Source organism: Notamacropus eugenii, chromosome 1, assembly GCF_028372415.1.
Source record: "Notamacropus eugenii isolate mMacEug1 chromosome 1, mMacEug1.pri_v2, whole genome shotgun sequence".
In the NCBI taxonomy this organism is placed as follows: Eukaryota; Metazoa; Chordata; class Mammalia; order Diprotodontia; family Macropodidae; genus Notamacropus; species Notamacropus eugenii.
Genome location: NC_092872.1, coordinates 559093948 through 559115851, shown reverse-complemented (window position 1 = coordinate 559115851; position 21904 = coordinate 559093948). Strand labels below are relative to the sequence as shown.

General features: G+C 36.9%; 1 protein-coding gene across 2 annotated transcripts in view; it reads right to left on the bottom strand.

The window, feature by feature from the left end:
- Positions 1–21904, bottom strand: part of EIPR1 (EARP complex and GARP complex interacting protein 1) — a 213383-nt gene that overhangs the window by 1464 nt on the left and 190015 nt on the right. For both annotated transcript variants that reach the window (XM_072634318.1, XM_072634319.1), the window contains 3 exons: positions 14370–14506; positions 11230–11397; positions 9661–9828 (listed from right to left, as the gene is read on the bottom strand). In XM_072634318.1, the coding sequence (XP_072490419.1) occupies positions 9661–9828; positions 11230–11397; positions 14370–14506 (473 nt within the window). The remainder of the gene's footprint in view (positions 1–9660; positions 9829–11229; positions 11398–14369; positions 14507–21904) is intronic.

Genomic DNA, 21904 nt, shown 5'->3' with positions numbered 1-21904 from the left:
AATAGAGGCCATTCTCTTTAAGCTTTCCTTTACTTTCTGTCTCAGAACCCTCTGACATGTTCTCCTGTTCTTTCCTCCATTCTCTGCTAGGGAGCCTTTCATCCCATTCCCTTTTGTCTCTTCTGGCTGATCATCCCTACAATAATCTCTCCCCCTTCTTTCTAATTTTGTGTCTCTCCCTATCTACTGGTTCATTTACTACTGCCCACAAACATGCCCCAGTCTCTCCCAACCTTAATCTCTCACTAGGACCTATCATCCACTCAAATTATCATCCTATATCTCTCCTCTTTCTCCCCAAACTCCTCAGAAAAACCTGTTCATTCTTGTTTCATTTGTGTCTCTGTGCTTTTGCCTGGGCTGTTCCTTGTGCTTGTGTTCTTCTGCTCCCCTTTTCCTCTTAGAATCACTAATTTCCTTCGTAGCTCTGATAGGGTACCATCTTCTACAGAAATACTTTCTGAACCACACCCCCAGTCCCCGGAGCTGGTACCACTTGTTCTCTCAAATTACCTTGCATTTATTTTGTATCTACTTAGATGTGTGGACATTGTTTCCCCCAATAAAATGTAAGATCTTTTCGGCAAAGATGATTTCATTTGTGTTTCTGTGGCTGGCCAAATGATGCAGGTGAGTAAACTGAGGGAGTCCAGAGAGGCTAAGAAGTTTGTCCAGTCCCTCAAGTTAGTGGTAGAACTAGACCTAGAATTCAAACTTGGGTGCAATATAGCACAGTGCCTTCTACATTATGTCTGTCATATTTACCTCGGTAAACAGAATGCTTACCACATGAGTAAGCTCTAGGTATTTTTCTTACTATGTTATAAAATCTTAACAAATTTCAGTGTAGTGAGTGAGGAAGAATCTTTTACAAATGAGGGAAATGGGAGGCATTATGAAGTAATAAGATTTGTCAAAAGTGAGTAACATACCAAATCAATTCATTTAAAATTCCATTCAATAAGCATTTGTGGAGCACTTAATGTTAACTGTTATGGGGACTATATAACATAAGAAGCATAGAATTTAGTCAGTCATTAAACACTTATTAAGTGCCTGCTATATGCCAGACACTGTGCTAAATACTGACACACACACACACACACACACACACACAAGACAGAGAGACAAAGAGAGAGAGACAGAGAAATAGTTCTTGCTCTTAAGGAGTCAATAGTCTAATGTGAGTGACAACTTTTGAAAAGCTGTGCACAAATAAAATATGTACTGGTTAAATCATGGATAATGTCAGAGGGAAGGCATTAAGATTAAAGAAGAATGGGAACAGCTTCTTGCAGAAGATGGAATTTAACTAAGCCTTGAAGGAAACCAAGATTCTAGGAGGAAGGAATGAAAAGGAAGAGAGTTCCAGACATGGGAGAAAGCCAATAACTCTGCTCAGAACCTGGAAATGGAGTGCCTTGTGCAAGGTACAGGAGGGAGGTCAGCGTCACAAGATCAAAATGTATGTTGAGAAGAGGAGAGTCCGTAAGGTATAAGAAGAATAGGAGGAGGTCAAGTTATGAAAGGCTTTAAAAGTCAAATAGGATTTTATATTTGATAGTGGAGGTAATAGGGACCCACTGGAATTTACCAGATGGGGGAAGGGATATGGTATCTGTGTGTGGAATGGCCAGATCTGTGCTTCAGGAAGATCAATTTAACAGATGAGTGGAGGATAGATGAGGTGGAGAGAGACTTAGGACAGGGATACCAACCATCGGGTTATTTTCATAATTCAGGCAGGAGGAACGAGCTTGGACCAGGATAGTGGCAGTTTCAGAGGAGAGAAAGGGATATATATATATATATATCTATGTATATATATATATATATATATATATATATATATATATATATACATAGATATAGATATATACATAGATATATATATATACATAGATAGACAGACAGACAGATAGATAGATAGAGATATATAGATACAGATATAGATATACAGATATTTAGATACGAGATGTTTACAAAAGTAGAAATGACAGGACTTTACAATTTATTGGGTATGAAGGATGAGAGAAAGATGTGATCCTGGGTGATGGGAAGATGGTGACACTCTTAAGTACCAGGGGCAGGGGGCAACTGGGAGAAAGATGAGTTTAATTTTGGGCATATTAAGTTAGGGGTATATACAGGATACCCAGTTCAAGATATCCAATAAGCAGTTGGAGATGTGAGACTAGAGGTTCAGAGAAAGATTAGGGCTGAACAAGTAGATCTTAGTCACTTGAATAGAGTGACAACCCATAGAAGCAGATGAAGAAAGAGAAGGGATCTCAGAGTAGAGCCTTGAGGCATACCTACAGTTAGTATCCATGACCTGAATGAAAGTATAGCAAAGGAAACTGAGGAGCAGTCATATATGTTAGAGAACCAGGAGAGACTGGTGTCATAAAAACCGAGATAAGAGAGTATCAAGGAAGAAAAGGCAACTGGCAGTGTTGAAGGTTGCAGACAGGTCAAGAAGAATGAGGATTAAGAAAAGACCAACACATTTGTCAATTAAGACATAACTGGTAACTCTGGAGAGAGCAATTTCAGTTCAATGATGAGGTTCAAAGCCAACCTATAGAGAATTAAGAAGAGAGTAAGAGGAATGGAAATGGGGGCAAATGCTGCAGATAGCCTTCTCAAAGAACTTAGACATAAAAAGCAGGAGAGATAAGGGATAATAATAGTGAGGGGGGATGGATGGATCAAATGATTGTTTTTGAGGATGGAGGAGAAATGGGTATATTTGTAGGCAGTAGAGAATCAGTCTGGAGACAAGAGACTGAAATAAGTAAGAGACCGAGATGATAGAGGGGGCAATCTGTTGGAGGAGATGGGATAGGATAGAATGCGATCACTTATGCAGGTAGTGTGGCTTGCTTTGGCAAGGAGAGGGGCTACCTGTTCATGTGAGATGGGGTGAAGGAAGAAACAGTGACAGAAAGCAACTGAGTGATATGAGTTGAAGAGACAGGAAGAATGGAGAACTAAGTAAGTAATATAGCAATGCTGAAATTTAAACCCAGATCCTACAGCTCCAAATCCACACTCTCCATTACACTACCTTGTTGTGTGTGTGTGCAAATAATGCACACACATATTACTTCATTCAACACTTATCAAGTATCTATTATACAAAAAGTCTTGAGCTAGATGCTGGAAGACATAGAAGGATAAATAATACAAAGTTCCTGCCCTCCACGAATTCACAACAAGCTGGGAAAATAAGATATATATTCATCAGCTAAATAACAACAAAAGATAGTCTATGATAACAGTTAAAACAAATGATACAAAAACACATGCTCTAGGAGGTCTCTGAGTCTCACAGAAATAGCTCAGAGATCTTCTAGTCTAACTCTCATTTTACAAGTGAAGAAACTGAGTTCCAAAGATGTAAAAGAACTCACCCAAGGTCACATAGGTATTAATTGCAAAGCTACAACCATAGCCTAAATCTGCCCAATTCAGGTCCAATGATCTTTTCCCTTATATCATGCATCTTTCCTTCTAGTATGAGGAAATTCTCCTTCCTTCTTCTTTAGGAAGAAACGGAGTTTAATTTAATTCTGGAATGCTAAGTGAGCTAGTTTGGGAGTTGACCATATTGTACAACTACTAGCTAGTATAATATATAGTAAAGAGTCTGCTACTGGCCCAGTTACTGAGCCTCCAGGGCTATTTGTATCCTAGGACACAAGACAGAATCTTTCTAAAGAAGCACTAGGACTTGATCATTTTAATACTTCCATTTTCTGCAGAGTTCAGAAGGATGTTCTAACATGTCAGCTGAGGGAACAGTGTTTCCACTTTCTCAATCACAGATGGATTTGAAAGATAAAAAAAAAGTTATTGGGGATCTGAGAAAGATGATTTTTGTGATTCAGTGATTTTTCAAAGGGGAGACAAAATAGGTACTTGGCACTTGACGAAATGGAAGGGAGTTTACCTAGTGAAGTTTGTCTTTGAAAGGTTTAAAAGGACTTCTAAAAGAAAAAGAAACAAAGGGCTTCCCAAAGTCCTCCCACTTCCATTTTAACTTCAGGTTTTAGCCTAACACTGGAGACCACTCAGAGTAACACAATGAGGAATTATTCTGTGGCAAGGAAATTATTAGGATTTTTCATAATTTCTCACATCTGTATTGTCATTTGACTCAGAAATTCTCTCTCCTTAGTGCAAAGAGTCTTTGATACATGTATCAGCATAAGAGTTTTATCACTTCTAAAAAGACATGGTGGAGAAATAGATGGCAAACTTATCAAATTTATCCACGGCAAGAAGCTTAGAACGATAGCTGATGTATTGAGTGACCGTCTCAGGATCCAAAAAGATCTCAACAGAGTGGAACTAGGGTCGAATCTGATGAAATGAAATCTGATAGGGATAAATACAAACTCTTAAATTTGAGTTACAAAAACAATTAACAGTACAAAAATGGACAAGTTTCTACACAGAAATTTAGGCAAAGAAGACTTGTGAATTTTGGTGTCTTGCAAGTTCAATGTAAGATGACAGGGTGAAACTGCAGCCCAAACTGGACAGCTATTGCTTTCAGAGCCACAAGAATATAAGCATAAAGTCTATAAAAATGAAAGTCCTTGGTCCACTGTATTCTGCTCCCCTTAGTCAGACTGTATCAGTACTGCACTCAGCTCTGGAAACCACATTTTGGAAAAGACATTAAGCTAGAATGAAACAAGGAAGATATTAATGCATGATAGTGATAGATATTTAATTCAGTTATTACTATATTTTGAAAAATATTTTTATTGGACAGTGAGGTGGCAGAGTAGACAGAGCACAGGGCCTGTAGTCAGGAAATCTTCCTGAGTTCAAATGTGCCCTCAGACAGCAGTGTGACCCTAGGTGAGTCACCTAATTCAATCTGCCTCAGTTCCTCACCTGTAAAATGAGCTAGAGAAAGAAAAGCAAATCACTCCAGCATCTCTGCCGAGAAAGCCCCAAATGAGGTCACAAAGAGCAGGACCCACTGAAGTGACCAAGCAACAACAATTTTTATTTACTTTATTTATATTAGTTTTATTTTGAAAAATATAAAGAAGCATTATGAGAGGTCTTATAGGTGTTTTGTTTAACATAAATAGTGTAATATAGCAAAGCAACCAGAATTTCTACTTCCCTAGAGCCCAAGAACAAAATGGATACTTAAGTTAGGGCAACTGTGATATATTAATTGAGTTTATATTTCTTCTAAATGTTCTTTGTTCTTGGCAACACTTCAAACATTTTTTGTAAGTCTTATAGAAACAGGAAACCCAAATGCACACTCATTTTGGTATGAAAACCTATCTTACAATACAGGAAAGTGGGAGAGAGGGGGATAAGTAGGGTGGAGGGGATGATGGAAGGGAGGACATGGGGAGGAGGGAGCAATTAGAAGTCAACACTCTTGGGGAGGGACAAGGTCAAAAGAGAGAATAGAAGAAACGGGGTCAGGATAGGATGGAGGGAAATATAGTTAGTCTTACACAACATGACTACTATGGAAGTCATTTGCAAAACTACACATATGTGGCCTATATTGAATTGCTTGCCTTCCCTTTGGGGATGGGGAGGGAGGGAGGAAGGAAGAAGTTGGAACTCAAAGTTTTAGGAACAACTATTGAGTATTGTTCCTGCATACAATTAAGAAATAAGAAATACAGGTAATGGGGTATAGAAATGTCTTGCCCTACAGGACAAAAGAGAAGATGGGGATAAGGGAAGGGAGGGGTGTTAGAAGGGAGGCCAGATTAGTGGTAGGGGTAATTAGAATGCTTGGCGTTTTGGGGTGAGGGGAGAGGAGAGATGGGGAGAAAATTTGGAACTCAAAATTTTGTGGAAATGAATGTTGAAAACTTAAAGTAAATAAATAAATTTAAACTTAAAAAAAAAAAAAAACGAAACAGGAAACCTGGGAAATGTCCTTTTCCTACATATGAAGAGATAATATAACTTGTTTCCAAGTCTAGAGCTCTGTCATTTTCTTTCTCTAATATCACTGGACTGCCCCTCCTAGTCTACCTCCATTGCTTTCTTTGAAGCCTGGGTCAAAATATACCCTGGCTAGGAAGCTCTCTATGTGCACCTCTACCACTTCATTATCTTTAAGCACTGATATAGTTTGTGTTTTACTTTTCTCTTGCAGATACATTGTTCTGTAAGTGGTCTTAATTCTGTTCACAGGTGAATGAACTCCTTATAAGTGCACCCTTCCTTCTGTTGCTTTACAGCTCCGAGTAGAGGGATCTGCACATAATGGGTCTATAATTCATGTATTTCAAAACCCCATAACTAGAAGGTTTGGCTCATCAACTGAAAGTTTACTATTCCAAATGAAATGGAAAATGCTTACAGGTTGAGTGCTTTGTATTTTCTGAATTAAATAAGATATGTAGACAAATTAAATGAAAAATAATTCCAAAAACAACTGAGAAATTACCAGAACAAACACACTTTGCTGTCTTCATGTTTGACAGACAGCAAATGCTTCATCTGTCCCTGACACAGCCCCACTGCAGAATACCTGCATGGAAATGGGCCAATACAACAACTATTCACAGAGGTTCCGATTAAGGGAATGATCAGGTTTCTTGTCTAATAAAGACTTTACATCAGAGTCACTGAAAAACATCTGCTTAACCATATGAAGTTCAGTTGGCCATAAAGTACACAAAATCTAGACTTTATAAGGATATATTGTAAGGCTATAACCACTGTGATTGTGGTTAAACATTATTCTTTGACCTCTGTTTCTAAGTATCTGAACATGAAAACTAAAAAGAAAATAGAGTAATCTCCTCAGTCTAAGGATATCCAAATTGGCAAATTATAGTTGAGGAAAAAGCCGTAAATACATGGACATTTTCCCACAAAGCAATTTTAAAGGACGCACAAGCAGGCACTAGAAGGCTACAGATATATGAGTGACATGATGATCTCAAAACTAAATAACAAAGCTATCTCAAACTTTAGGGACCAAACTATTCAATTCAGTTAAGCTCTATTCCACAAATCACTACTGAGCAAACATTAAGGGATCTTTGAAATCACAAAAAGCTGAATTCTTTGAGATAATAAGTTAAAAACATTCAAAAGTGTAAAGGAGCTTGCTGAAGGTAAAAATCAAGTCTACTGAAAGCCAAATAAGAGACGTTTTCTTTTAATGTTGACAGCAGGAAGGAAGCTTCATAGATATATTCACAGGGTAGAAGAGCAAGGAAGGGATCCCCACCGTTAGGACTACATGGCCCTGATCAGAGCAGTTAGAAAACTGCTAGTTAGACCAAGAGTTAGGAGAATTAGACTGCACTAAAGGCAAGAGACTAGTTAATATTAGAATGTGACTTTGAGCAAGTCCCTAAAAACATATTTCACTATCCCTTATTTTGTCTATAAATTAGGAATAATAAAATCTATTCTGAATGGAGATGTAGGAATTCAATGTTATGATAAATGCAAGAGACTCTAAAAAGTATAAAGGTACTAGAAAAATATAAGGTTTTTTATCATTATATTGTCATTAAAATATTCATTAATATTTCCTATGTTTACTATCATAAACAGCCAACCAGGAAGCTGAAACTAAGTGGGACAGAAATTGTCATAGCAAGTACAAAATCATCAATGACGAAATTTGACTGATATATGCTCTCTCCAAGCTCATTATTGTTTTCTTATTTGCCAAATGAGTTGGCCCATTCTCAGTCCTTATCCTTCTCGGAAGATTTTTACACTGTTGATCATCCCCTCCACCTGAATACTCTCCTTCATGGATTCTGTTGACAATGTTCCCTTGGTTCTCCTGTGTAGTTGATCATTTTTCATCTTCTTTGCTAGATCATCATCTATAATCCACCCTTTAACCACGAGTTGGTCCTAAGACTGCCTTGGGCCCTCTTCACTCTCTCTACTCTCATTAATTCCCACTGATTCAGCTATCATCTGTATACAGATAACTCATAAATACACACACACACACACACACACACACACACACACACACACACACACACACACACACACACACACACACACCCCTCCAGCTCTCTTCTCTATACTGAACTCTACATCTATTATAATAATTAATAGATAATGATACTAACAGTAACTAACATTTATATAACCATTTACTTTGTTGTCAGGTACTATGCTAAGGGTTTCACAATTATTATCTCATTTGAGCCTCACAACAATAGATACTATTATTACCCCTATTTCATAGATGAGGAAGCTGAGACAACAGATTAAGTGACTTGCACAGGGTCATAGAATGTGACCCTGAATTTGAACTCAAGTCTTCCTGACTCCCAGCCTGGTGCTCCATGCACTCTGCCACTTCACTGCCAATTATTTAGTGAATATTTCCAACCTCTTATCTCACAGGGACATCTTACACTTAGCATGTCCAAACTGAAACTCATAATCTTTTCCTTCAAATATACCCTACCTTCTAATCTTCCTACTTCCTCTCAGTCACCCAGGTTTGCAACCTCAGAGTCATCTTCAACTTTTCACTCTACCCTCATTGCAAATCAGTTGCCTAGGGTCCTTCCCCTAGGCCTATCAATTTAAGCTTCCTAACATCTCTGGAATTCATCCTTCTCACCATTGTCATGGGCACCAGGCACAGCACAGCCCTTCATCCCTTTTTTCCCTGCCTCAAGTCTCTTCCCTTATATTCAGCCTTCACACAGTGGCCAAGTTGATGATCTTCAAGTACAAGTCTATGTCCTGTCCCTGCCCAAGATATTTCAGCTTCATTGCCTCCAGGATAAAATATAAATGCCTCCATTTGGAATTTAAAATCCTTCACAATCTTTCTTCAACTTTACTTTCCAGGCTTAACGATTACTCTCTTTTACACAGTCTATGTTGTAGCCACATTATCCTATATATTGCTTCCCTTAATAGACATTTCATTTCCTGTCTCCGTAACTTTTCACAGATCGTTCTCCACACCTGTAATGTACATCCTCCACACTTCAACCTCTAATAATCAATCCTAGTTTCATTCAAGCTTTAACTCATATGCCACCTGGAACATAAGGGTTTTTCTGACCTCTTTCCCCAACCCCACCCCTAGCTGTTAGGGTCCTTCCCCTAGGCCTAATTTTATTTTGTATTTACTTACTGAGTACATACTGCTTTCTCCCACTAGAATTTAAGTTCCTTGAGGGCAGGGGCAGTTTTTAGTTGGTTTTTTTCCCCCTTGAGTCCTCGGGACTTGACACAATACCTAACACATAGTACAGACTTAATAAAAACTTATTGAATTCATGAGTATAAATCACAATGTATAAGAAGACTGAGTGGCGATAGTTCTCAAGTCATCATTTAGTATTTTCTGGTTGGAGTTTAAATTTTTTTCTGAGAGAGCAATCATAAGAACTGGAAGCAACAAAAGGATAGCTCTTTGACAATCTTGGTGACTCCCAGTCTAGGCATCTGTAATCAGACCACTGTTCCAACTGACTTTAGAAAGGAAACCTTTGTGAAGAAGGGGGGTTTCAACTTCTGTACATAACTGAAAGTTTTATAGAAAAACCACCTAAATCAGCAGATCATCCATGAGAATCAAAAGAATGACACAATGTTTGAAAAAGCCATTTTTTCCCTAAACAAAATAATTGAAGGAAAAGCCATCCTTACTTCTCTTCTTGATGGTGTTCTTCCTGGTCACTAAGATCATCCTCATCTACCAAATGACCAAAGGGCTCTGAAGAAATTGACACCATGTTTGAAAGAATGACTCTGCTGTCACTGCTTCCCGTGAGGATCAGCTGGTCATGAGAGTGGTTATAGCGCACATTCCACACCCTACAGAAGGTGATAGAAATCACATAGGTGGACATCGGTTATTTAATGCAAATGACTAGAAAAACACACTGTTTGATTCTGAGGATCCTGTCTGAGAGTCAGAAGACTGATTCCCAAAAGTTCCCCCCAAATTTCTCAACAGATTATGATCCAACTCCAAGTTGTTTGGGTTGAAGCTATCTTTGGAGGCTTTTTCCCCTAAAGCATTATCTTAAATCTGAGCAAAAAGATACAAAGAGGAAGACTAACTGATAAAATAAACCCCAGGATAAAAAAACTTTAAATATTTGGTGTCAGACAAGCATTCTAAAATTCTAAGTACAAAAAGTCTCCCCCAAAGCAGTATGTGTATTAAAATTAAACAAAATCTCATGACAATCTCACAGCAAACAGTTAATATGGATTCTATGATAAAAAGAGAATTAAAGCTTACTTCAATGCTTAAATCAAAGGTACTGTTACTACACCAAGTCTAGGAGCATATCTTTAAATCTATAGCTGCTATTATGATCAGGATGATTACATAAGATCACTGATTTAGTGCTGGAGGGATCTAAGAGGCCATCTATTAAAAACCTCTTCATCTTACAAATGGGGAAACTGAATCAGTCAACTAGCATTTATTTAACTGAAAGCCAGAGATTTAAAATGACTTGTCCTTGGGCACACAAGGAGTAAAATAACAGAGTCAAATAAGATTTGAACTCAGGTCCTCTATTTCCAAAACCCAGCATTCTTTCTACCTTCTTAAAAGACCCAGTTGGTTTGCTTAGTTCCTGTCTCTTAGGTTAATGTCAAAGTGTAACCCAGGAATTATAAAAAAGCAAAGAAATATGGAAAAGTGGAATCTATTAAACCTGGGTTTGAACCTTAGCTCCACAGCATTCCTGCTATGTAACCTTGAGGAGCTATGTTACCTCTCTTGGGTTCCTTTGTTTTCAACTATAAAAAAGCGGATACTAAGATCTACCCCTATAGAAGTGTTGTGAGGATCAAATGAAATAACATGTACAATGCTGTCACTGTAAAGTATTGTAAAGTACAAGTTGCTGCTATTATCATCACAGCCACTATCACCAACAGTAATGAACCCCTCTATTTCCTTGAGCAGGACAATTATGTTTGTACAAACCTTCATGAATTGCACATGTATTTTCTTTAGTGATTTATAAAAAGAACACACTAGAAATAACCAAAAAAACTCTTCACCATCATTAACTTATAAATTATTAAAAGAAAAGTCAAATTTGAAAGTAATGCTTTTATACAAAGAAGGAAAAACTGATCCACATCAGCCCAAATCAAATTATTTTGTACCTTTTTATATAGCAAAGCAATTACCAAAATAAACAATATATACTCTATATACCCCTAAACAAGCATACAAACAGCTCACATTACCAATGGGAATGCTCATCGAGTGTCTTCACAGGTTCACCAACGTTTCTAGTGTCCCAGAACTTCACCTTGCAGTCATCTCCACAACTAGCCAAGTAGTATTGTTTATTGGGATTAAAGTCAAGGTCCCGTACCAGCTGTCCATGGGCATTCTCTATGCAATATATCTGGCTGGAAGACAATAAAACATAATAGAATATAAAAATAAATATTAGGAAAAATAGTTGTCCTCTTTAGAAATGAACTGGTTTCCCAGTAATTTGTTTACTCCCTGGGCACTAAGAGTTCTGGTGGTTCCATTGCTAAGATGTTAAGGATAAGTTTGGGGAAATCCCTATTGGCATCACAAGGGGCTTAAGTGGATTTCCCAGCTTTTGTCAAAACCTTTTTTTTTCTTCTTTAAGGAGTTTGTTGTACCTAATACCAAATGAAATAGTAGATGCAACTTGAACCTGGCAACAACGTTCAAATGAGTGAAAATAAGAATGAGCAATATATGAATGACCTTCAGGGCCACCTTTAGAGTTTGCACTGATTTCAGACTATGAGAACAAACTGAATGCCCTAAAGAGTTAAAATGGTGTGCCTGAAAAAGACTGCGGATGATGTGGAAGAGCACAGCAGGACTGTTGGAAAAGAGTTTTGAAAAAGATGCCCACAAGAAGAAGAAAAGGAAGGTTGGGGGAAGGAAAGGGGGAAAAAAGGGGGGTGAGGGATAGGACAAGAGCTGAGAATAGTAAAGGAAAAGAAAGTATTTGTTACTGGGAAGTTTCTTCCCTTTCTCTGTTCCCATTTTTATCCATTCCTCCATTCTATACATTTTGTCATAGGTAATCAAAAATATCTGTGGTGTAAAGTGACTCCTCCTAATTCTAATAATTGACTGCAGAGGGGAAATGAGTTCAGTTTGAGGTTATCTAGTGAGGTGGGAGGGAACTAGAAAACAGACAGGGATATCTCTGATTTGCTTCTTCTTTAACCCACAATCTAATAAACTGAAAGCTTTGTTTCTTGGATGCCATGCTATTCAGAACATTATCTTATATATCACATTTTTATCTTTGGGCGTTAACTTAAACCCTTCTTCTGCAGTTTAATTTCTTCTTGTTATGGCATCAGCAGACATGGTGAACAGCTGGGCAACTTCACTCCCTGTAATTATCTTTCACATATTTGAAGACCATTATTAAAGTCACCTTCTGGTCTTCTGTTCTCTGCATTGATGAACTCAACCCCTTTCACCTTCTCTCCTAGGTTGTCTTTCTGACCTTAAATCAGTTTCACTGTTCTCCACCTGGACTTCTTCCAGTTTTTGAAATTCTTTCACAAAATAGGACATCTCAAACCCGAAAACCTTTCAATAGATCAACATATAGAATTAAATACTGACAAAATATAGATTAGGCAAATGTTTCCAACTTTTTTTTTCCTGCAGGTTGAATCAACTAATAGAATATTAACTAACCTATTATACATCAACATTGTGCTAGGCACAAAGCAGTTCTTTGAATAAGAAATTCAAATGAAGTGCCAAAAAATAAGCAAAGTTTTCTGATGAGTAAATCTATGACTGTTCCTCTGCAAAAAAGGAAAGTGATGTCCAATTAGAAATAACTGCTACTCTCATCTTCTGCTCCCTTCCCACTGATAGTTCAACGAAGAGGCACATGATGAAAAATGGATTACATACTTAGGATTCTAGAATTCAAAGATTCATTCATATATTTTGGTTTTGTAAATGTTATTTGTAAATGTTATCCCAGTCTTTAGATACTAAAATGCTGGATATCCGTTCATAGAACAATGGAATTAGAAAGGACAGAAAAAGAACACTGAGGAACGGTTTTCAATCAGTGTATTTATCATCTTTGAACTCTATGGCTTTCAGCTTCTGTTTGTGGAACTAAATAAGCCCCTTTTATAGATATGCACATGCTTGGAAAACAGCGATTGATTACTATACCCTGAGCTTGCAGAGGGAGCCATAGAACTAAATTTAAAGTTGTCCCCCCCTTAAAGGCAACAAAAGTTATTGCAAGACATCCGTCTTCTTGGTTTAGTGATAAATTACGGTGTGCTGAGGGGATAAACTGTATCTTAAAAAAGCTTGCACAGGCTTCTGTTGCCATGACAACAGATATGCACAACATCACTCCTTTGCTTATCAAAATCACAACCAGAGCACAAAAAATGCCTCTTATTTGTTCCAGTAGAACTGTTGGTTGTTGAGTACAATTACCTAAACGACAAAACTTGATTAACCAGTAGGTGTGTATCTTAAAGGTACAGTTTAAAGGTACACATTTTAAAAACCCAACAACAATTAAACTTTTTCTGAAGGGTTGTAATTATATTAAGTAATACAGTAATAGTTTATTACCAGTCTATAGTCATTTCTTCCACATAAATTTTAAAACATTATATGAGCACTGATTTTTATTATAAATAACTGCCACTAAAGGGATATCAATATACAATATTAAACAATTAGCTTAGGTAAAAGAATTCAGCTGCACTCAAAATGAAAAACAATTTATACTACAAACATGATACAAAGACAGAAACACCATGTTAGCCACCCAAATCCATCTGGCTCTTAATCATTTTCCTCCTCTGCTGCCTATGGGATAATATATGAACTCTTAGCTTGACATTTAAGGCCCTTCAGGATCTGGCTCCAACTTACCTTTCCAGTCTTATTTCATATTACTTCCCTTCACTCATTATATGTTTCAGCCTAACTGGACTGATTAATAGTTAGCTATCATTCCCTTATCTTCTCCTGCTGTTTCCTGCCTCCCTGTGAGTTGCTCCCTGTGCATGAAATGTCCTCCTTCCTCACGGCTACATGTTGAAATCCTTTTCCAGGCTTAGCTCTGGTGTCACTTCCTCCATAAATTCTTCCCTGATCACTCCACTTTCCCACAGGGTTCAGACCTCTATCTAGGCTTTATCACACTCAACTTCACATCAGGCTTATTTTTGTAGATATCATAATTCTTGCTCTCCCCTGGCAGAATGTAAGTTCCTAGAGGCCACACAGTAGTGCTTAATGAATGTTTCCAGAAGTGTTTTAGAGAGAGGGGCAAAACAAAGAAGGCCGCCTAGCTCCATGTTAAATAGGGTATTGCTGCTTCACTTACCTCATATTTCGAGTATCCCAACCCCGGATGGTAGTGTCATTGGCTGTTGCAACTTGTGTGCAGTTGTGATGTGGGCTCCATCTACCACAAGTAAACTTCAACTGACCTTTTCCTTCTAATGCTGTAGAACTGGACAGCTTGGCATTTGGACAATATTTCAAAAAGAATAAGAATGGAAAAGCAAATTCAACTCATTGAACTAAGAATCTAGGTATAAAAATACAAAAAAAAATTCAGAAGCATTTTTGTCTTCTTCCTTTGAAGGGCCCACATGTTTAAACCTTCTTTAGAAAACTATAAAATTGAGGACATAAGAAAAATAAAACAAAAAGCCTATTAATAGATCTCTATTAAAGAGGAATCATGTGCAAGTATATGAATAGAGATGATCTGCTAAAACTTGAAAGAAATAATTCAAACATCTGGCCTTACACAAAGACAAGGACAGAGCCATTAAAGTATACACTAACATCTTGAGAATAAAAGGAATAATAGAATTTAGTCAATAAAACATTATTTTACATTCTGTCTTCCTCTCCCTTTCTTCTGAAGATCTCAAAGTACTTTTTATGGAAGTTGATTAAAACTCATTAGAACAGTGACTATGGTTAATGTCTGTTTCAAAGAAGTATAATGAAAACTCTCTCCTAGAAACCATCATCTGCATCAATGAAAAGCACAGGAGAGCAGAGCACTTGAACAAATGAGAAGAAAAGTGACTGCTCTTTTGTGTGGTGGAAGTTGCATGACACGTGCTGAATCCCAGCTCCATGGAACCTCAGTCAAATAACTTAGTTTTGTTATCTGCAGAATGAGCAGGCTGGAAGAGATGACCTTTAAGGCCCATTGCTTGATTTAAATCCTATGAATTTATAATCAAGTTGATCTCTTTTCCCTATTATTTGTTCAACTAACTTCATCAGTCTACTCATATGAGTATTTTTTTTACTCCAGAATATATGGAACTAGCTAACATGTACTTCCCACTCTAAGTTGTAGAGAAAATTTGAATCGCATTTGTGCCATTTAAAGAAATCACACTCTTCCTCTCCCGTGAGGAAAATACTTCCCACCTTCCATTGTATAAGTTATTCCCACCCACCTGTCCCAAACAAAGAGTTTCCTTCAGCAACTGTGTATCCAATTATCTGATACTGTCCTGATAATTTTCCCCAAATAATCTCAAATCAACATTCATTTTAACTTACTTCAACTGGAAGAAATAATACCCCTTACGTGTAATAATGATAGAATATTACAATTTTTAAAATGTTTGCAATCACCACTATCTCTGAAAGAGTGAACTATAATGCAATCTTGTGGATATAATTTAGAAACTATTAGTATGGCTCTGGACCTAAACAGGAAAACTACATTCAATTTATAAACACATGGAAGATAGGTTTCTGGACAGAGGCAGGAGAAGTAGCTTCAAATTCCTACTTTGACATTTATTACCTGTGTAAACAGACAAGTCACTTAGCCATTCTAAGCCTCTAAGTTTCCTTTATTTGTAAAATTATCTAAAAGAATCACAACCTCCTTTCACAGAACAATTTTGAAGAAGGTTCTTTGTAAATCTTCAAGTGCTTTAGAAATGTAAGTTATTGTACTCTTTCCACCTGTTCAACAGATATGCAAGTGACCCATCTACAACATGAGTAAAATCCAGCTACAGAAACATTATATCATCAATAAACAAAGTTACAGGGATTGTTTAAACAATCTCTAGTCTCTCTAGACTGCAGGAAATTGGAGAAAATAGACCTGGAAAGAACCTCAAGTTTTTAGAGGGATCACCACAACTCAAAGTGCTAAGGAAGCTCGGACTTACTAATGAATTTTGTAAGGGCCACTACCATATAGATAAAGAAAAAAGAACACAGCACACTGAACTTGATGGAGGTCCTATTTTCTCGTCAGAAAGGGCTCCTTAAAATCTTCTGAGCTGCAAACCTTTTAAGGAAAAAAATACACATCTTGCCTCTTCACCATATTTGTGAAACAAGTAAAGAAGTAGAAATTTAAAACCAAACACATAAAAAGCCACGTGGATTTGAAATAGAAAGACATTTACTGAAAGAATCTGCCCTAAAACCACTGAACTGGGAGCCATGGAGACCTGGTCTTTAGCTATGACTACGTCAGTGTGGGAAAGAAGACCTGATGATGGCCAGTATCACAGTGGGAACAAAGTCAGAACAACTCCTTGTGTTACTCTGGGCAAATCATGTAACTTCTTTATGTTTCAATTTCATCATGTGTACAAACAAGAAAGTTGAACTAGAAGACCTCAAACGTCCTTTCAATTTCTGAGGTACTTCACTTTCCTCATTTGTAAAATGAAAGGGTTGCTTAGATTATTTTAAAGTTCCTTTTAGTTCTAAGGTTCTTTGATACTAATGACATATTCAACATCAGAAAAACCTTAAAAATCTTTATTTTGGGATATGCTAAGAAGAGGTATCTACCGTTACGTATTCTCTACCCAAACCTGGGCCTCAGGGGATAAAGGGCACACTGAATGAAGTTCACAGGGGACCATGTTACTGCAATTAGAGTCTCATGTTTCTAAAGATGTGACTGAACAGTAATTTTATGAAACCATATTTAGCAATCAGAATTAGGCAAGAACCAGAATATCTAAAGACAGCAAAGATGTATGTAAGAGTGAGGTGGTAGCAGAAAATGGTGCTGACTGTACCATCAGCATTACCCTAAAGTAAAAGAACTACGTAAATCACTGGGATGGAACATAACACTGTAGGATGAGCAGCCAGGTTCTATGGAAATTTGGTCTATATTCGGACAAAATAAAGCTATTAATAAACTCCACAAATAGCTCCTTTGGTGTAAGTGAACTGTCAGCCATTTCTTCTACTTGACTAACTTACATCGAACTCAATTTAGTTAAATGTGCATTTATTAAGCACCTACCTGGTGCAAGGTGCTGTGGACACATAGAAATATATTTCAGAATCATTAGGTAATAGGTTAACAATATACAATAATTACTGAAGGGGAAAAAAAAATACTTTTTAAAGGTTTTAGCTGGAGAGTCATTCAGGTTTCTTTAATACTAGTTTATATTCTAGCTTATATCTTTGCTGCTGTTTTAAAATATTCTAGAAATGAGCATTCTATTCTCATTTATTCAGCAAATGTTTATTAAGCATTGATCATGTGCAAGATTATGGGAAATGAGCTCTAGGGAGATGAGAACTTTTGTGACTCTTAAGGGCCTTAATTTCCACGTATTCCTAATTATCACTTAGTTTGTTGCTCATTCATGAGTAAAGTTAAGTCCAAAGGCCATCTCCAGCCCAGCACAAGGGCAATGCTTTCACAAGTCATAGAAAAATCTTCAAGAGACCCAAGACATCATCCAATTCCATCCTCTCATTTTACATATGAATAAACTGAGGCCCAGAGAAGTTAAATGACTTGAGATATACAGGTAGAAAGTGGCAGAACAGGGACGTGAAGCACAGTCCTCTAATTCCAAATCCAGCGTTTGTGCCATTATGCCAATCAACGTGTTTTACTTCTCTAGCTAGTAAAATATATGTTTGTGAAATGACTTCCTATAATTCTTCTCAAAAGTTTTCCTCTCAAAATTTTCAAGACTGTAGAAATTCAACATTACTGTGATGTGATTCTTTGTCAAGTCTATGCAAACCCTTCCTTCCATACACACATTCATATAGTATGGTTAAAAACATCCCATATTGGCCTAAATACAGTCTACTTTCCCTTCAAATTAAGTTTATATAAAACTTGGATGTGCTCAAAAATCAGTGTTATTTTTTAGCATAATTTTCAATGAGATATTTCAGGAATGTGGCCTATGTTTTGATCAAAATGGCATATAAAAGTAAATTTTGAGTGAGGGCTGAGGGGAGGTAAATACCTAAGATACAGCTCCTTATAGGGATAAGAACAGTGACGGGACCCTCTCATTTCATTAGGACATGATGTCCATGATGAAGAAATTCCTTCTACCGATGCTAGAGAACACTTTCCCTACAACGTAGTTAAGTGACTTGCTTACACACAGCTAGTATGTGTCAGAGGCAGAACTTGAGCCAAGGTCTTTCCAGTTCTCCGACTGGCTCTTAATTGCCTATGTCATGCTGCTTTGCACACCATATCCCGCACTAGTGAAACAGTGTTATGATAAGACCAATACTTTGAAGGCTTAGGCCTGATAAGCTATTTTTTTCTTTTTCTTATGTCAGGGCTCCCCAGCAGGCTGACTATGAGCAAACAATAGATTTTAAGCCTTACCTAAATGTTCTGGACCTCAGCTTCCTCAACTGCAAAATGAGGGGATTGGATTGGGTGACCTCCAAGGAAATTTCCTTATCTAACCCCTAGGATCACCTATGATCTGTCAAGCAGGCAGCTGACACCATGTCCCACCTTCTCCATGACTTTCGAATAATCCCACTGAGCTAGGAAGAATCAGTGATACGTACCAGCCTCTCTCTCCCCCTCCCCCTCTACTAACTTAGGCAAATATATTTTCTATTGCCATATGGAAATTAAAATATGGAAATAAAATTTTAAAAACCTGAATATTGCCTATTTCCCAAACCCATAATCATGCAAAGGGTAGTGAAAACCCTATGCTTATAGCCTGTTCTGAGAAAGCTGCAAGTTTTAAAGCACCTTGTATTATTCTAAGGGGTCTAGGGGATCCAAAAGAAGTAAAAGAAATTATTCCTGCCCTTGGCTGGAGGAACTTTAGTCTAGCTGAAGGAACTTTACTCTAGCTGAAGGAACTTTACTCTAGCTTAACTACTAATTGTAACTATTTTTTTTTTTAAATCTAAGTGGAGGAGCATTGATCTATCTTAACTACTCACTAGTGAAAAAAAAACATAAAACAAAGAGAGAACAATTACAGGTTAACTATGTAAAGATGATCTTCAGTGCCATAGGAGTTCAAAAAAATGACATATTGATATAAGCTGGCATGGTCAAGAAGAAGTCTTTGTGGAAGAGGAGTATACAAATTATGCTTCAAAGAATCTAACTAGGAATATAGGAGAGAAGATATTCCCAGCACAAGAAATTACATGAATGGAAGTAGAAATAAGTCATGTTGTATTAAATGGACTTAATTAAGTACAGTGGAGAGATTTTATGTTGGGGAATAGTGACTGGACAGATAGGATGGGGCCACTTTACACAGAACCTTCAAAGCGAGGAAGAAAAGTTTGGACTTGATATAGTTGGTACCTTCCTAAGTTTGTGAGCTAAGAAGTGTCATGATGAAGGGGATATTTTAGGAAGATGAATCTGGCAGCAGTGGGTGGGATGGTTTGGAGGGCACCAAGACTGCAAGCAAGCAGAAAGCTGCTACCAGGTGTGAGGTGAAAAGAAGCACAGGAAAAGACAACAGCTTCTACTAACATTTAGTCCCCATAGATGCAAAGAATAAGGTCTGTAAGGTAAATTTTAATAAAAGCCCCAAAGCAAATTTTTTATCAGTTTTTATTGAGTGCACACCCAAGGGAGATAGTCTAGCATAGGATGGAAAGCCAATCAATCACATTTTTTTGCTGTTTCCTGGTGCAATGGAAAGGAACTTCAGTATGACAGCCACAGGACGCAATGTACATGGTTATATTTTTTAGCATTAATGAGAAATATTCTGTGATTCTGAGGTTTTGCTATTGTTGCTTTTAAGATTAAAGGCATTCCATAGAGTTGTTCACAGGGAATGCTGCCAATGACAGGACAGAAAAAAAGGATATGTCTTCTAATGAACAAAATTATGACACATCAATTTCAGCAGTATATAAAAGGCACATTTATATGAAGGGCCTCAGATTTATAAGTGTCTTATAAGAATGAACTTCAAAACAAAAAAAAAATCTATAAAGTCTTTGGCACTAAAAAAAACAATTACAATATAGCAGAGAGCCTAAAATTAAAGCTAAATTTAATAAGGGGAAAAAAACCTACCTTTGACATGGTGCCTTATACACAGTAGTTCAATAATCTGATTATCAATGATATTGGACTGCCAATTCATTCACTCATTCTTTCATGTTCTGATGTAGTGGAAGAAACACTGAGGTCAGAAGACCTAGGATCAACTCATGGCTCTCTCACTTACTAGCTCTGTGACTTAAGTTATAATTTCTCTGAGCCTAAGTTTTATTATCTGTAAAGTGGGGAAAATAAATACTATTTACCTTACAGGTTATTGTGATAATCAAATGGGAATATATTAACCATTATATAAATTTGAGTCATTATCCATTTATTTATTTAATAAACATTGAGAAAATGAATGGAGATTTTCTTGGGATGGAGAATAAAAAAGGCAAGGAGCTTCACTTTTTAAAAATATATATTCAAACTCTACCTTGTACACAGTATTCAGAAAGTATTTTTTTCATGTTCAAAAAGCTTTAGTCTGGTATTGAAAGCCCTCCACAATATGGTGCCCACCTGACTTTCAAAATCATTTTCTATTATTTCCCTTCATGCACATGCCATTTCATTTAAACTGGCCTACTAGCTATTTCATATACACAACATTCCATCCATCCCTTCTGTGCCTTTGCATGGGAGAAGTCCTGTATGGATGGAATAAAGTTGTTCCTCATCACTCCCCCACCTCCTTGGAATCCTTAGTTTGCTTCAAAGCACAATATCAATTAGATACCCATGATTAGTTAAAGATGGCTTTATTTATAATTCATTTACTTGAAGAAAATAAGATCTTAAAAAATACCTAGAGTTGAAAAAAACTCTAGCTCTGCAAAATTTGAAAGACTTCATAGATTTTATTTTGATATTTGGTTATGCTGTGTTTACTTCCTTAAAAATAACTTAATTGTCAAGCAAGCATGAATGTCTCTTTGAGAGAGCAATAACTGGTACTATGCTTTTTGTTTTTTTGGTAATGAATCCCTCCCCCTTCCTCACCCATGGCTAGCCACAACCTGTAAACCTCAAGTCTGAACTGCTCTACACCATGCATATATTCTTGCCAATGCAGATTCACAGTCCTCACTACACCTATTCATGTCACTGAAATTATCAGTCTTATTCTCACCTTTCTACTGTCCATATTTAAAAAAAAAATACAGTGGGTCCCCTCTTTTTTTTTTCTTACAATTCAACAAAAAATCTTATGTGTATCTTCAAAATGATCTCAACTCTGGAAGTCGATTGTAAACACCTAGGTGGTATATTGCATCTCTGTAATAAAATTTGAATTACAATGCACCCATACAATACCTTATATATAGAAAGAACTAAAAAAAAAGTTCTAAATTCATTTATCCCTCTATGTTTCAATAAATCCACATACACACAAACACCATTAAAAGTGATTTTAACAAATAATTTGTTATTTCTCAGAAAGTCTTGAGGAGTTTAGAAATAAATATGTGTATGATATTAATAAGTTAAATATCAACATTTTTAGTGATAATTTTCCAGTGAGATGCCATGAAGAAAAATGAAAAGTACTACTTGACTTTAATATTTGCAAAATACAAGAAGTACCTACA